At 37.7% G+C, this 14,506-nt stretch overlaps 1 protein-coding gene across 1 annotated transcript in view; it reads left to right on the top strand.

Moving 5' to 3' along the window:
• The window catches only part of arhgap21b (Rho GTPase activating protein 21b), a 67,309-nt gene that overhangs the window by 5,295 nt on the left and 47,508 nt on the right, over positions 1-14,506 (top strand). The window contains exon 2 of the mRNA XM_061979473.2: positions 821-1,005. Coding sequence (XP_061835457.1) covers positions 934-1,005 — 72 coding nt within the window. The 5' untranslated portion in view covers positions 821-933. The remainder of the gene's footprint in view (positions 1-820; positions 1,006-14,506) is intronic.

The following is a 14,506-nucleotide window of genomic DNA, read 5'->3' as shown; positions in this document are numbered from 1 at the left end:
GACAGGTGTCTTTTTGCAGCTAACGACCTCACACAGGTGCATCTGATTCAGGATAATACAGTGGAGTGGAGGAAGACTTTTAAAGGCAGACTAACAGATCTTTGAGGGTCAGAATTCTAGCTGATAGACAGGTGTTCAAATACTTATTTTCAGCTGTATCACACGAATAAATTGTTAAAAAATCATAGATTGTGATTTCTGGATTTTTCTTTTTAGGTTATCTCTCATACAGTGGACATGCACCTATCGTGAAAATTTCAGACCCCTCCATGATTTCTAAGTGGGAGAACTTGCAAAATAGCAGGGTGTTCAAATACTTATTTTCTTCATTATATATATATATATATATATATATATGCAGTATATAAGTTGTGATTTTACAAAAAGCTTCTAAAATATTCTTCTCAATAGCACCATTTCCATGCGCTGCCTGTGAATACTAAAATGTTAAAAATTACACCAAAAATACAAACATGTAAGAGAAAATGTTTCAGAAAGCTATGTCTCTCCTTCTGCTCCCACAATATGTAACTCTGTTGGTTTTGCTGTGTAAACCCCTAAATTATGCCTTTTTCTAAAGAAAAATAAATTGTCTTATATTTAGGTCAATTCCACTTGAGGCACCTTTTTTCCCAGCATTATGCTAGTGTAAAGATGCATTAAGTCATATTTCCACAATAATGCCAACATATGGTCTACCATAATGTTCACAAATGTAGTGAGTTATTTTACCCTGCAGGCCATTATGCTGTGAGGTTCTATCAGTGTCATTCATTACAGTGCAGGCATAGAAACGGTGTGTTTGTCTTCTCTCTTTCAGATGGATTAGAAAATCCAGCAACGATGAAGGTGTAACTCGGAAGGCGTGGATCACAAACTCTCGCTACCTTTGTCAATGTGGGCGTCCACTGAGAGGATTTTAAGTCAAGTTGAATGATGGCATCACGTTGGACTCACTCTTGTGAAGATGAGCAGCGACAACAAGCAAGATTGTCTTACTGTGAGGTACATTGCGAATCATGAATAAGATTTTTATTTTTAATTGGTGAACAGTGGGGTTCCATTGGAAAAAAGGCCTGCTGATTCAGGATTTCCAGAGGCATCTCTGTTCAGTTCATTGTGGTTTGTGGGGGTTATCGGTGCTTGACACTTTGCCACAGCTGTTTGTGCTTGTAACTGTATAATTATGTGGCCATTTCTTCCTTTTTACAGCTATTTATTTATTTATTTTAGTAACTAAGGGCAACTGAAGTTTCGTGACTCAAATTTGAAACTAATGGTGACCAGCAAAGCATTTATTTGCAACACTCTACAACCAAGTAACTGACCAATGAATTACCAACAAACTAAATAACGAGCTGCCAACAATTGAACAAGTGAATTGACTGACTGACTAACTAACTAAATGAAGGATTTATCATCAGACTAATCAGGCGAAAGCAAGTGCACTGACCGACTGATCGAACAGCTAACTGATGAATTAACAACCTGACAACAAAAAAGCGGAATGGCAAACCAATGACTAACTGATCAACTTATCATCTGACTAACAACCAGACAAAAAGGAGGGAGTTGGCTAACTGACCAATGAATTGATTGACTTATCGACCAAATAGCAAACTAATAACTAGATGACAAATGACGAGTATATTGACTGACTGACAGACTGACTAATGACAAACGACAAGTCGTTTCATCAGAACAATTCAGTAAAATAGCGAGCTGTCTGTATTCTCAATAGATACATATAAATACATCTACTTATAGAAACTATGGTTTTCTTACATTTTATCCATCCTCCATCTTTATTATAATATTCAGCTCTTAGCATTTCCTCTCTGGAAATAGTCTTAAGGGATTCAAAACTCTACCTGGTGGCAACTGCATGTGGCGCTAGGATCAAAGTGAGCTAAATATCCCCCAATATTCAATTAGATATCAAAGCAATTAACTAATGACTGGCTTGCCCCTCATTAGGTTTGCAATCACATATTACAATCACATGGTTTGTCATGGTGCTAATGCAGACTTTTCTTTGGTCACAGGCTCACGATAAAACCAAGAAAAATAAATGGATTATGTGCTTATCTTTGTTATTATCAACAACCGGCTACTGTATATCCTTGCAACTGCCAGCAAGAGTTACATAAATTTGCTAGCTTCAAGCAATTATGATACGGACCGTATTTATTCCTGCCACAATGTAAACATTATTTGCTGTAATGTGCTATTCCCTTGTTACAATAAATAAACACTCTGGTTTAGCACAACAAGCTTTAGCAGCATTTAAAGATGTGAGCATACAGCTTCAGTTGTGGAAATCTCTCTTGTAATGAGGCTGCACCAGCAACCAATTCATGTGCTAATTTTTTGGCGGAAGCACACAACATCATCAACAGATCAATGGAAAGACTCCAAAATAATCCAGAAAAGAAAAACCTCCAGCTACATGTAATGCATTTAGCTCAAAGTGGAACTGCACCTTTTTTGGAATTTTGCTTATGGTCACAATCATTATGAAAGACATGATGACAGATTGATTTTTTTGAATGCATTCTAACTTAATAAATACACGTAAATGAAAGTCCACTTACAGCTGAGCCAATGGGAGGTTTTATATTTCGCCCATAAAATCCAATAAATAACCATACAAAAACTGCCCACAATACTCCATTTACAATTTGTGACTTCAATATTAACCAAGTATTAGTGATATTGTTATTATAATTATAATTATAACGCAGACAAACTATTCATAGTGGCGCCGTGATCACTACCGTGTGTGCCTATGTTTACATTATCGAGTGGTCTGCTGCTTTCTCGCTTTTTTGCTCCCTGTAAGTAGGGCTGGGCGATATATCGATATACTCGATATATCGCGGGTTTGTCTCTGTGCGATATAGAAAATGACTATATCGTGATATTCGAGTACACGTTCTCACGCAGTTGCTTTTAGCTGCGGGGCATTAAACTGCATGCGTTTCTCACTCTTTCCTGTCTCTCTTTCTCACAGAGACTTTAAAACAAGCGCACCTTCTTACATACGCCACATACTGTCACGTGAGCAACGTCACACGCTGCCGCGGAGCGAGAGGTAGCGACATAGTAACGTTAACTGTGATGCTAACAGCTCACGGTGTGGTTTGAGTGGTAATACGAGAGAAAGAATGTGCAAATCTTGTAACAAATGTAGGAATAATTAATTCCCAAGAAAAACAGCACGGGGTCCATCGTCTGACGGTGGTTTAGCTTCAAGCGGGAATATGTCTTTACATCATGTCAACATCTCCGTTCGGTGCCACATCAACTAAATGCCGAAGCAACTATTTCCACATCAACACCGTAGGACATATACTATTTGATATGCAGCTCATTTTTATGTGACACGTATTGAAATATCTTGTGTGTCATCATGCACAAAAGTGCACTTATACGGTAGCTTGTTTTAAAATGCCTCTGACAATCTTGCACTTTCTGTTTTGGAGATGACATGAATGTTTGTGCCACTGCTTAATAACTGTTTAATAAATACAGTTTTGCTAAATTGACTTAGTTGTGATTTCCCTCTCTGCATGAAAGTTTAAAACGAGAATATATTAATGCAGTACGAAGAAGAATGTTTTAATGTAGACACAGAATCATCATACTGCTGTGTTTATATGCATCAAGTGTTCATTCAAGGCTAAGGCAAAATATCGAGATATATATAGTGTATCGTGATATGGCCTAAAAATATCAAGATATTAAAAAAAGGCCATATCGCCCAGCCCTACCTGTAAGTTTATTGCATATCATAAATCATGCATCTCACCTGGACAGAAAAAGTCTGAGTTGGTATTCCAACAAGTTGGTACACTTTGAAAGCCATTTAGGACCCGAAAATGCCAAGAACGACACTAAAAGACTCTTGGTCCCTCCCTCCACCCCGTTTCTTTGTGAGGATTATGGTCATTCTTCATTCAAATGGGAATATATGAACATCCTCGCAGTCCGCATCCTAATGACAGCAGACCTTATACAGTAAGTGTAGTAAAGTCTGCAGTGAGTAATAATCAGTGATGATAAAAAAAAAGCAAACGTGATGCGTTTTTTGAATGAATGTACCACGTCTGCTTAAAAGGATCAAAATACATACATTTTAAATGTTATTATAAATGTGCCCATTACTACATTACATATATACTTACATCATGTATGTTAAACCTTAATGGGGGTGTTTCAATGTTTTTTTAAGGGCTTTATAGGCAGAATTGCACGGCTCCCGTAGGCTCCATTGTAAGCAAACCTTTGATCGCATTTATTTAATATTTGGAATGCAAAAAAATAAAAACATCCATTGTCATGTCTTTCATTATGATTGTGAACGATAGGCAAAATTAAAAAAAAAAGTGCATTTCCCCTTTAAGAATGCAGTGCTTTTTATCAAAAAAGCTAGAAAAAGACTTGATTTTATCTTTGTCATTTTATCTCTTAGCTTTATTTAGTTTGTCTTGCATAGTAGATTTGGTCTCTCATTTATAACATTTGATGGCTTGCTCCAATGTAGTGACTAGTTTATTTTACAAGTAACTTCAAGTGTGTCCACACTTATCGTACACTTGAAACAACGGTTAAAATGTAACAATTGTCAATCACTGGCATTGACAATGTGGAAGTGATAAATTAATAATACAAAAATGTTAGTTACATACTGCGTGTACAGTAGGGCTAAAGAAGAAAACATTTCTCTTTGCCGAGAAAACAAAAAAAGGAAAAAAGAAATGTAGATTCCATTCATCCATTTTCTACTGCTTTTCATCAACTTACAAAAATAATAGCTTTATTAACATTGTTTGTCGTTTGTAACAGAAAATATTTAAAGTGCATCAATTTTCCAGAAAAAAAACAATCCCATTTGAAAAAAACATTTTTTTGTCCAAATTCAACCATTTGATACTGAAAAATAAAATAAACAAACTCAATAACAACTAATACATTTAAATTGATCAGCAACATTAAATTAGTACCACAATAGTTACGGTAAATCAGTTTAACCTACAAAACAAAAATTAATATAACTATTTGTGCTGATTTTTTATTTTTTTTATGAAAATGAGGAAGTCAGGATTAATAGCTACAATGAGCATTTTTTGTAGGGCACAGCTTTTCAAAGCAATGTTTGAAGAATGATACTGCATGATAATGACAAAGTATGTTCCCCAGGGGTCACACCATGCCATTTCACTGTGCCCCTCCCTGGCTTCACATTGCGGGGGTGCGACCCCACAATTGAGAGGAACTGCATTAGAGTGTAACAAAACAAAAATCAGTCTGCATTTATCTGAAATGTTAATGAATCGTATTTTCTTGATTAGTCGTGGGTCCAATTTGCATGTTAAATGATTAATTCTGGTCTGCTGCTGGGCGAGGAACCTTCATGATCCACTTGACCTGCACACTGGCTTGCCGTGCTGTAGGAGAGATAGGGAAATGAGAGTGGAGTGTAATAGATTATTGTTTTGGATGATAAAGCATGAACCATGTTTAGCTCTGCAGGGAGCTATGGACAAACCGCTCCCCCACAGTACCCACAGTCTTGGCCTCATTAAATGTCAGCCATCTCATTTGGTCCGCCTGCCTTTTACAGAAACCTCTGCACAGGCATCGCATGGCTAAGTGATGGCAATCGGAAGGGAAAATTGAGCCACAATTGGATAGAAGGAGTCTGTTACTTCCTGTTGCTTTATGGTTGTGTCTGTGATGTCTCAAGAGGAAAAGACAGACAAAAATAGGGTATGTGATTCAGCTGTCCATGATGCTGTTTTGATCAAATAAAAGCATGTACTCCATCTTTGTTGGGAAATAACTGTCTTCATTAATTGAATTTTCTGTTACACATTTTGCAGATTAGTTAAACACCTGCTAGTTGCTGAAAAATATTTATTATGCTTAATGTTGTTGTTCTGATACTGTACTAAACCTTGTACTACTCTCCAAAACTGGGATGTTTTGATACTGTACTAAACCTTGTACTACTCTCCAAAACTGGGATGGCCCACAGCTCACCGGCAGCCCCTGTATTATTACCTTAGCCTTTTCGCGGCAAAGTGTTCGCTTTGGATAAGAGGTGGTGTAGAATTTAGCAGCCCACAGAGAACCTGGTTCCCAAACATTCTAGGATCGTGCATTAAACTCCTTTTCAGAGTTTACTGTGGAACATCATTCGGTGACATCAGCTGTAGTTTTTAAATACACAAGCTGGGAGATGGGGTCGTTGTAATAAGGGATGTTGTAATGTAATATAAATCGTAATAAATTGACTTTTGAGTAATATTTTCAATATTATCATATGTTGCTGAATGCTGTACTGATCAGAATATTAAAATGTTGTCCAGTGGAGTTGTGCTATAGTGGAGGTCTGAGTTGTAGCTTTTTGAGTGTGTACAACAGCTAGACAATACACATGGCCCCAAATATAAACAGTGCGACCATGGTAAATGTTGGAGCGTGTCAGCCAGAGTGTAAACAACAGGTTTTATGGCACAGGCAAGACTACGGTAGACTGTTTGTGACGTCAGAGGCACTGATTAGGTTAAGCAACGATTTTGTGTGCGAAAATCTCTGTGAGACAGGTCTGATGACACTTTGATTCCAAGAGTTGATTTCAGGCTGCCTCACCCAGTGCAAATATCAGCCTGGCATTCTTTTGAATCATAAATGCGTGAGAGGCTCTCAGGTTGTGGTGGGTGTATACTTTAACAACAAAAAAACTGCAGTCACTCTCCAAAGTAAATACTGTCCAATATTACTTTATTAAACTACTGTAGTTGCATTCTATTGTATTCAACAAAATAAAGTATATAGCAGCAACAGAAAAAGGAGGACAATAAAACAAACAAACAATTAAAATAGAATACAATAAAAATAGTATGGGTGCGAATATATTCAACTTAAAGCAGTTGGTGGTTCTAAAAATATTGAATATTTTATCTCTGTATTATCTGTGAGTATTGTTTTCAGACAATATTTTGTACCTAAAAGTTTTTTTTTTTTTTAAAGATATGTTACTTGTTAAAAATTGTGCCGTTTTGTGGGGCCATTTACAGATTAAATTGATTTCAATTCATTTAAATAGGCAGGGCTGTTTTGAGTTACGAACTCGTTTGTGGAACCAGTTGAGCTCATAAGTTGTGGTGCCCTGTATTTATTTTATTCTTTTTATTATATTTAGCGTTAAAATTCCTTGATGGTGGTATGATATGTCAGGGCTGTACACATAGCTTTTTCACCAAGAGCAAATATGTCCATAAATTAAAATTTTTTGAAAATGAAGGCACAATATGAACTGTCTTAAAATGTTTTGTTTATTAATAACTCTCATACACAACAACATACACAGTAACACACATGTGCACTCATACATATAAACACAGTGCCATCTTTAGGCCTACTGCAAGTAATTTAAGCATTATATCCCACCCACTGACGGCTTTCAATATGTAAAAACAACTACGCCCGTATGTAACATGAGCACACGCATTATCTGTGTGTGTTGATAGCGATCTGGATAGCTAACAAAAGCTATCGATACAGCTACCGTATTTTTCGGACTATAAGTCGAATACGGGACGGCGTGGCGCAGTGGAAGAATGGCCGTGCGCAACCCGAGGGTCCCTGGTTCAATCCCCACCTAGTACCAACCTCGTCATGTCCGTTGTGTCCTGAGCAAGACACTTCACCCTTGCTCCTGATGGGTGCTGGTTAGCGCCTTGCATGGCAGCTCCCTCCATCAGTGTGTGAATGTGTGTGAGAATGGGTAATAGTGGAAGTAGTGTCAAAGCGCTTTGAGTACCTTGAAGGTAAAAAAGCGCTATACAAGTACAACCCATTTATCATTTATATTATTTATAAGTCGCAGTTTTTTTCATAGTTTGGCCGGGGGTGCGACTTATACTCAGGAGCGACTTATGGGTGAAATTATTAACACATTACCGTAAAATATCAAATAATATTATTTAGCTCATTCACGTAAGAGACTAGACGTATAAGATTTCATCGGATTTAGCGATTAGGAGTGACAGATTGTTTGGTAAACGTATAGCATGTTCTATATGTTATAGTTATTTGAATGACTCTTACCATAATATGTTACATTAACATACCAGGCACGTTCTCAGTTGGTTATTTATGCGTCATATAACGTACACTTATTCAGCCTGTTGTTCACTATTCTTTATTTATTTTAAATTGCCTTTCAAATGTTTATTCTTGGTGTTGGGTTTTATCAAATACATTTCCCCCAAAAATGCGACTTATACTCCAGTGCGACTTATATATGTTTTTTCCTTCTTTATTATGCATTTTCGACCGGTGCGACTTATACTCCGGAGCGACTTATACTCCGAAAAATACGGTATTCATTTTCTACCGCCTGTCCCTTATTGGGTCGCGGGGAATGCTTGAGCCTATCGCAGCTGCATTCGGGCGGACGGCGGGGTACATTGGAGAAAAGTGATTTTTTTGGGGGTAGGTAGATGCACTTATTTTGCATCAGGCGCAGTAGAGGTGACAGAAGATACTTATCACTCGTCTAATCATTAGTAGTGGAAGCAGAAATTATAGCTGCAGTAGTCTGCTGACCAGCAATGGGTTTTGTCTTTTTCTTCAGTGGGATTTTTGCGTTCTCTTTTCCCTACTTACTATCTCGTCAGGAGCAGCATTTATGCGCAGACACCATCTGAGCATAACAAAACAGCGACCGCCATTCAAAGTATTTTTCATCACTGCCAACAAAATGTTTTCTTATTTAATTACTGCACGTCCCCTAAATGTTAAAACACCATCGACATAAATGAGCACAACATCAAGCAGTGAAAACGTGGGTTTATTTACTATGAAGTAGGGCTGGGCGATATATCGATATACTCGATATATCGCGGGTTTGTCTCTGTGCAATATAGAAAATGACTATATCGTGATATTCGAGTATACGTTCTCACGCAGTTGCTTTTAGCTGCGGGCATTACACTACAGGCGTTTCTCACTCTTTGTTGTCTCTCCTTCTCACAGAGACATAAAACAAGCGTACCTTCTTACATACGTCACATATGTATACGCCCTCCCGGAGCAGAGAGGTAGCGGCATGGTTAACGTTAGCTGTGGTGCGAGTGGTAATACGAGAGAAAGAAGGTGCGAATCTGGTAACAAATGAAGGAGGAATTAATTCCCAAGAAAAAAATCTGGCGGGGGTTTGGCTTCAAGCGGGAATATGTCGAACAGACAACCGTAATTTGTCAAGTGTGGGGCAAAAGCGTTGCTACAAAAAGTAGCATTACTGCTAATATGTAGCATCATTTGAAAAGTCACCCGCTAGAGAATGAAGAGTGCTTGAAACTCTGCATGTCAACATCTCCGTTCGGTGCCACACCAACAAATTGCTGAGGCAACCATTTCCACATTAACACCTTGTGAAAAAAATAGTCAACAGAAGGAGATAACGTTCGCAGGAACCTACCACATAGCGAAGGACATACAGTATTTGATTTCCTATTATGCAGCTCATTTTTTTTTACAGTTATTGAAATATCTTGTGTGACATCATGCACAAAAGTGCACTTTATTTGTTTTTAACTATTGTAGTGGTGTTCTGTACAAAAAGTGCACTTTAATTTAGTGTTGTTTTGATATGTCATCTTAGTGACATCATGCACAAAAGTGCACTCATAGCTTGTTTTAAAATGTCTCTGACAATCTTGCACTTTCTGTTTTGAAATGACATTAATGTTTGTGCCACTGCTTAATAACTGTTTAATAAATACAGTTTTGGTCAATTGACTTAGTTGTGATTCCCTCTCTGCATGAAAGTTTAAAATGAGCATATATTAATGCAGTATGAACAAGAATGTTTTAATGTAGACACATAGAATCATCATACTGCTGTGATTATATGCATCAAGTGTTCATTCAAAGCTGAGGCAAAATATCAAGATATATATCGTGTATCGTGACATGGCCTAAAAATATCGAGATATTAAAAAAAGGCCATATCGCCCAGCCCTACTATGAAGTTCGTATCATTAGTTGTTGAAATTAAATCCGTGGTGACTGGCTAGTTGTTTTGTGTACACACATATTTTAGGTAGTCGCACCATCAATTTTTAGTTGCATATGCGAGGGGAAACACTTGTACTGTACAGCTCTGTATGATCTAGTTATAATTAACAGATACATTCATTTTTATGTTTGAAATGTATCTGAAATTAAATAAATGAAATTACTAATTTAAAAGGTTTATTGCAGAACAACTGTCACAGTGGAATGACACTCACAATTCAAATAAAATCACTTTTTTTTGTAGAAATATGAATAGCATCAAAATAAATGAAAACAAAATGGTGTTTGGAAAGCCAAAATTATCAATAAAAGTGCTGATTTTAACACAAACAAAACATTCTCAACACCAATAGATGTGCCTTGTTTTGTTGTAAATAGTGTAAAGGTTGCAGTACATTAAATTGTCATCTGAAAAGCCATTTAGCCATTTGTTTATAATGATGAGCCACTACTTAAGATAAGTTTGCTTTTTTGAGGGAAGAAGGCATTAAAAGTAGAGGCATTTCTTCAAGCTCAGTAAAGGAGTAGACAGAAGCACGTTAAGGTGATGTTGAAGTACTACCGCAAGGCTGATTAGTACTAGAAGTAGAAGCACAAAATACAGCTGCCATTGTCTTCTGTTTAGCAATAGGTTTTATCTTTTTCTTCAGTGAAAATTTTGCTTTGATTTTTTTTGTTGGCTCCATACTGGTGAAAATTTGGCAAACCGTCTCCTAAGTGTTTATAGTTTCATCTTGTTCCAAACGTTTAAAACTGAAATATTCCCACATTGGTGCGATGGCATTTGGCTTTGGGATCATTTTGTTCTATATGTTTGCTGTTGTGTTCTTCACGAGCTAATTTGTTGCACCGTGTGATGCTAGCGAGCCTGCCTAGCATCACACTTAGGCCCAATCCCAATGTTCACTCTCACTTACCTCCACTAGCCCATACTCACTACCACTAGCCCTCATCCACTACCACTAAACCCTTGAAACGAAGCAAGAAGGTGTAGAGCTTTGTAATCTTCCCTAGGAATTGGGACACCACTTGCTACGTCACTGAATATTATCCACGTATCTATATGTGCACAGCATGGGAGCTGATGTTAGCTACATTACTTGTCACTCTTAAAAATATCAGATCTGAATGCTTGTTTTTTAAATATTTACCTAAGTTTGAAGCAAAGATGGTAATACCCTATTGCCACCTTCAGCGAGGCATGTTTTAAAGCACCGCTTCTCTTTTTAATGCGTCACCTTTATCGGTAGTTTTGAAGCCCAAATATCTCCATATTGCACTACACGCATACTGTTTGTTAACCATTGGAATTGCAATTTTTGGCCCTTTCTTCTTCGCCACACTGTTTCTGCTTGTATGTGCTGTGTGGACGTTGACACACTCATACCCCAGCTGAGCAATGTCACTGCTGCACAGCAGCATATGTGGATTGGAAAAAACAGTTCCAGTATTTATCAAAGGCAGTAGTACCTTTTTTTTTTTTTTAAATCATTAGTACCGCGGTATTAGTAGCGGTGTACCGTACAATCCTAATCCCACCATTGCACAAACCCGGCAGCAATAGAGTTAACGGACGAGAATGTTTATTAACATTCATCATGCTTCGGTTGATGAATAATCGAAGAACTACACAGAGAAGAAGTCGCCATCATCAACTGTTGTCTCTTGTGAATTTTTTGAAGGTATGTAACGTTAAAGTTTTCACATTTGCAAGCTTTTCGTCAGTATTTAGCGTTAGCTAGCGTGGCTAGCTGGCTAATGTTAAAAACCAATATATTGTAATATATTGTATAACATATGGAGAAATTGAGGACTTTTCTCTGGGCATGTCAGCATCTGAAATCCCTCGCTTTGAAGGGCTAGATTCATATCCCCTACACCTCGTTATGCCCACTACCTTTATATGCATAGAGTAATTGGGACACCACTACCCTCACGGGAACGTGCAAAATGTAGGGATTAGGGCTAAAAGTAAGGTGAGGGGGTGTATTGGGACTGGGCCTTAATGAATGACAAAATGATTCACACCCTTCTTTTCATTCCCCAATGGCACAAACGTGCATCTGCTGAAACCGATAAAAAGAGTGAATGCTCTTGATGCTTGTAAACATGCATGTACATAGTAATTATCGACGATGGAAAAGTTACCGACTTAATTTTCATTTATCGTCATGTTAAATGACTTATCAAATATCAGCACAGGCCTAGTTATAGTCCAAAACATTTGATGGCAGTAGTGTATAGTTTATTGTGTGTTGGCTATTCAGTTCAGTCTTTGCTGAATCTAGTCTTCAGTTGCGCCCTAAGAAGTGTTAATAATGTAAGTATTGTACTTATTACACACCAGCTGTTTGGTTGTAACATGCATCTTTTTGTAGCTTTCATTGACAAATTTGGAATTGTTAAAATCACCATGTAAAATGGATAATACTATTCGATAGCATGTCAATACTAAAGCCAATGTATATTAGCATCAAGCTAGCACATTTTTGGAAAGTGGGGCCTTACTTAACTTGCGTCACAGCGTTTTTTGAGTCAGTTACTTTGTTGGCATTGGAAATTGCAACATTACATAGAGGCAGTTTGGCTGAGTCCGCTTTTAGTGCTGCTGGAGTGATCGACAAGTGCCAAATTGCGGAAAACTGGATGAGTCAGCAACCGGGTGCATCATCGGGCGCAACCCGGGTACTGTAACTTGGCACAGTCAGATTTTACGTCAATCGGTGCCTGGTACGACCAGTGGAATTCTGTCCGTGCCAAAAAAAGTACCGGATTCGATACTTATCCCTAAATGTGGCACTATTTGTGGCCCTGCTCCCATTTGATTAAATTGAGCTGTTAAGGGTAGGGCAGATGGGCTTCTAGAGAACTGGAGAAATGCACGTCTGGTATTCATTGAGTTGGAATGTCACAACGGTATTAACTGTACATGTGGCAATGATAACGCGCTTGGCATGGCGACCCCCACACCCGCTTCTGCCGTCTACATCTGAAGACCAGAAGGGTTAGGAAAGGCCACATGTGCTTCCTGAAAAATCAGATCCTGTTTGCCATCATCTCAACCATCCAATTGATCCATTGTCATACTACCAGAAGTGGATCTCTAGCTATGAATTACAATATGTTTCTGTGGCACAAAACATTCCAGTCCTCAAACGGTGCAGACTTTAACTTGGATGTACTGTAATCATAAAACAAGCTGAGTAAACTGCAAACTAAACAGCAAAACTGGTTGTGCTAGTTTAATCAAAAACACTCAAGTGTCAGCTGCACCTGTATAAATTATTCCTGGCCACTGGTGAAGTAAGGCCCTAGCACTGTTTGAACCCATTATGCACTCAACGGTTAATCTGGGTTGGGCTGTCCTAATTAGATCAGATATCAGACCAATATATATGAATTATATCGGCATGCAAATATCCAATACTATAAGCGTTCTGCTATGCCCCCAGTGTTTTGTAGTGTATATCTGAGTTATTGTTCTTAGCAACACCACCATTTTGTGGTCTTTGAACTGGAAGTATAACTAAAGCTGGTTGGCATTGGCAGCTTTTTATCCTGCATGGTTTTCTCTATTCATCTCTTGATCAAGTAATGCCTCTAAGTGTACTAAGATGATGACTTCAGCTGTTGCATATTTGCTGTTTTCAGTAGTGTTAGTGTGCATATTTTACAGATGCTCATATCTACAGTATATGGCTAAGATAATGCTATTAGTATTAGGCTATTGGGCTCAATGCTATTAATCAATGCTATTAGTCCACAATTGCCTTGTCTTAATTGTTTTTAGTTTCAGAAAATTCTCAAACTGCTACAAAACTTTTTCATTGTGGAGTAGAGCTAGACAATTAATCAAATTTCATTTTAGATTTTGGGTTCTCACAATCATACAAATATTATAATCGGGGAAAAAACTATTAATGCAAAGTGCATGCAAATTCCTGAGCTTGAAAGGTGAAACGGATGAGTGAGCGTTTGAGTGGAAACAAGACCTGACTAAATACTTTTTTGCCCCACTGTATATGGCTAAGATAATGCTATTAGTATTAGGCTATTGGGCTCAATGCTATTAATCAATGCTATTAGTCCACAATTGCCTTGTCTTAATTGTTTTTAGTTTCAGAAAATTCTCAAACTGCTACAAAACTTTTTCATTGTGGAGTAGAGCTAGACAATTAATCAAATTTCATTTTAGATTTTGGGTTCTCACAATCATACAAATATTATAATCGGGGAAAAAACTATTACGGTAATGCAAAGTGCATGCAAATTCCTGAGCTTGAAAGGTGAAACGGATGAGTGAGCGTTTGAGTGGAAACAAGACCACGTTTGCTAGAAGTTTGGGATCTCAATATGGATGCTACTTTTGATCTTACACAGTGCTAATGTGCCTAAATTGGGCTGGGTCATATGG

This window comes from Nerophis lumbriciformis, linkage group LG19 (assembly GCF_033978685.3).
Source record: "Nerophis lumbriciformis linkage group LG19, RoL_Nlum_v2.1, whole genome shotgun sequence".
Classification (NCBI taxonomy): Eukaryota; Metazoa; Chordata; class Actinopteri; order Syngnathiformes; family Syngnathidae; genus Nerophis; species Nerophis lumbriciformis.
The sequence above is the reverse complement of the archived record's forward strand: the minus strand, read 5'-3'. Positions and strand labels throughout refer to the sequence as shown.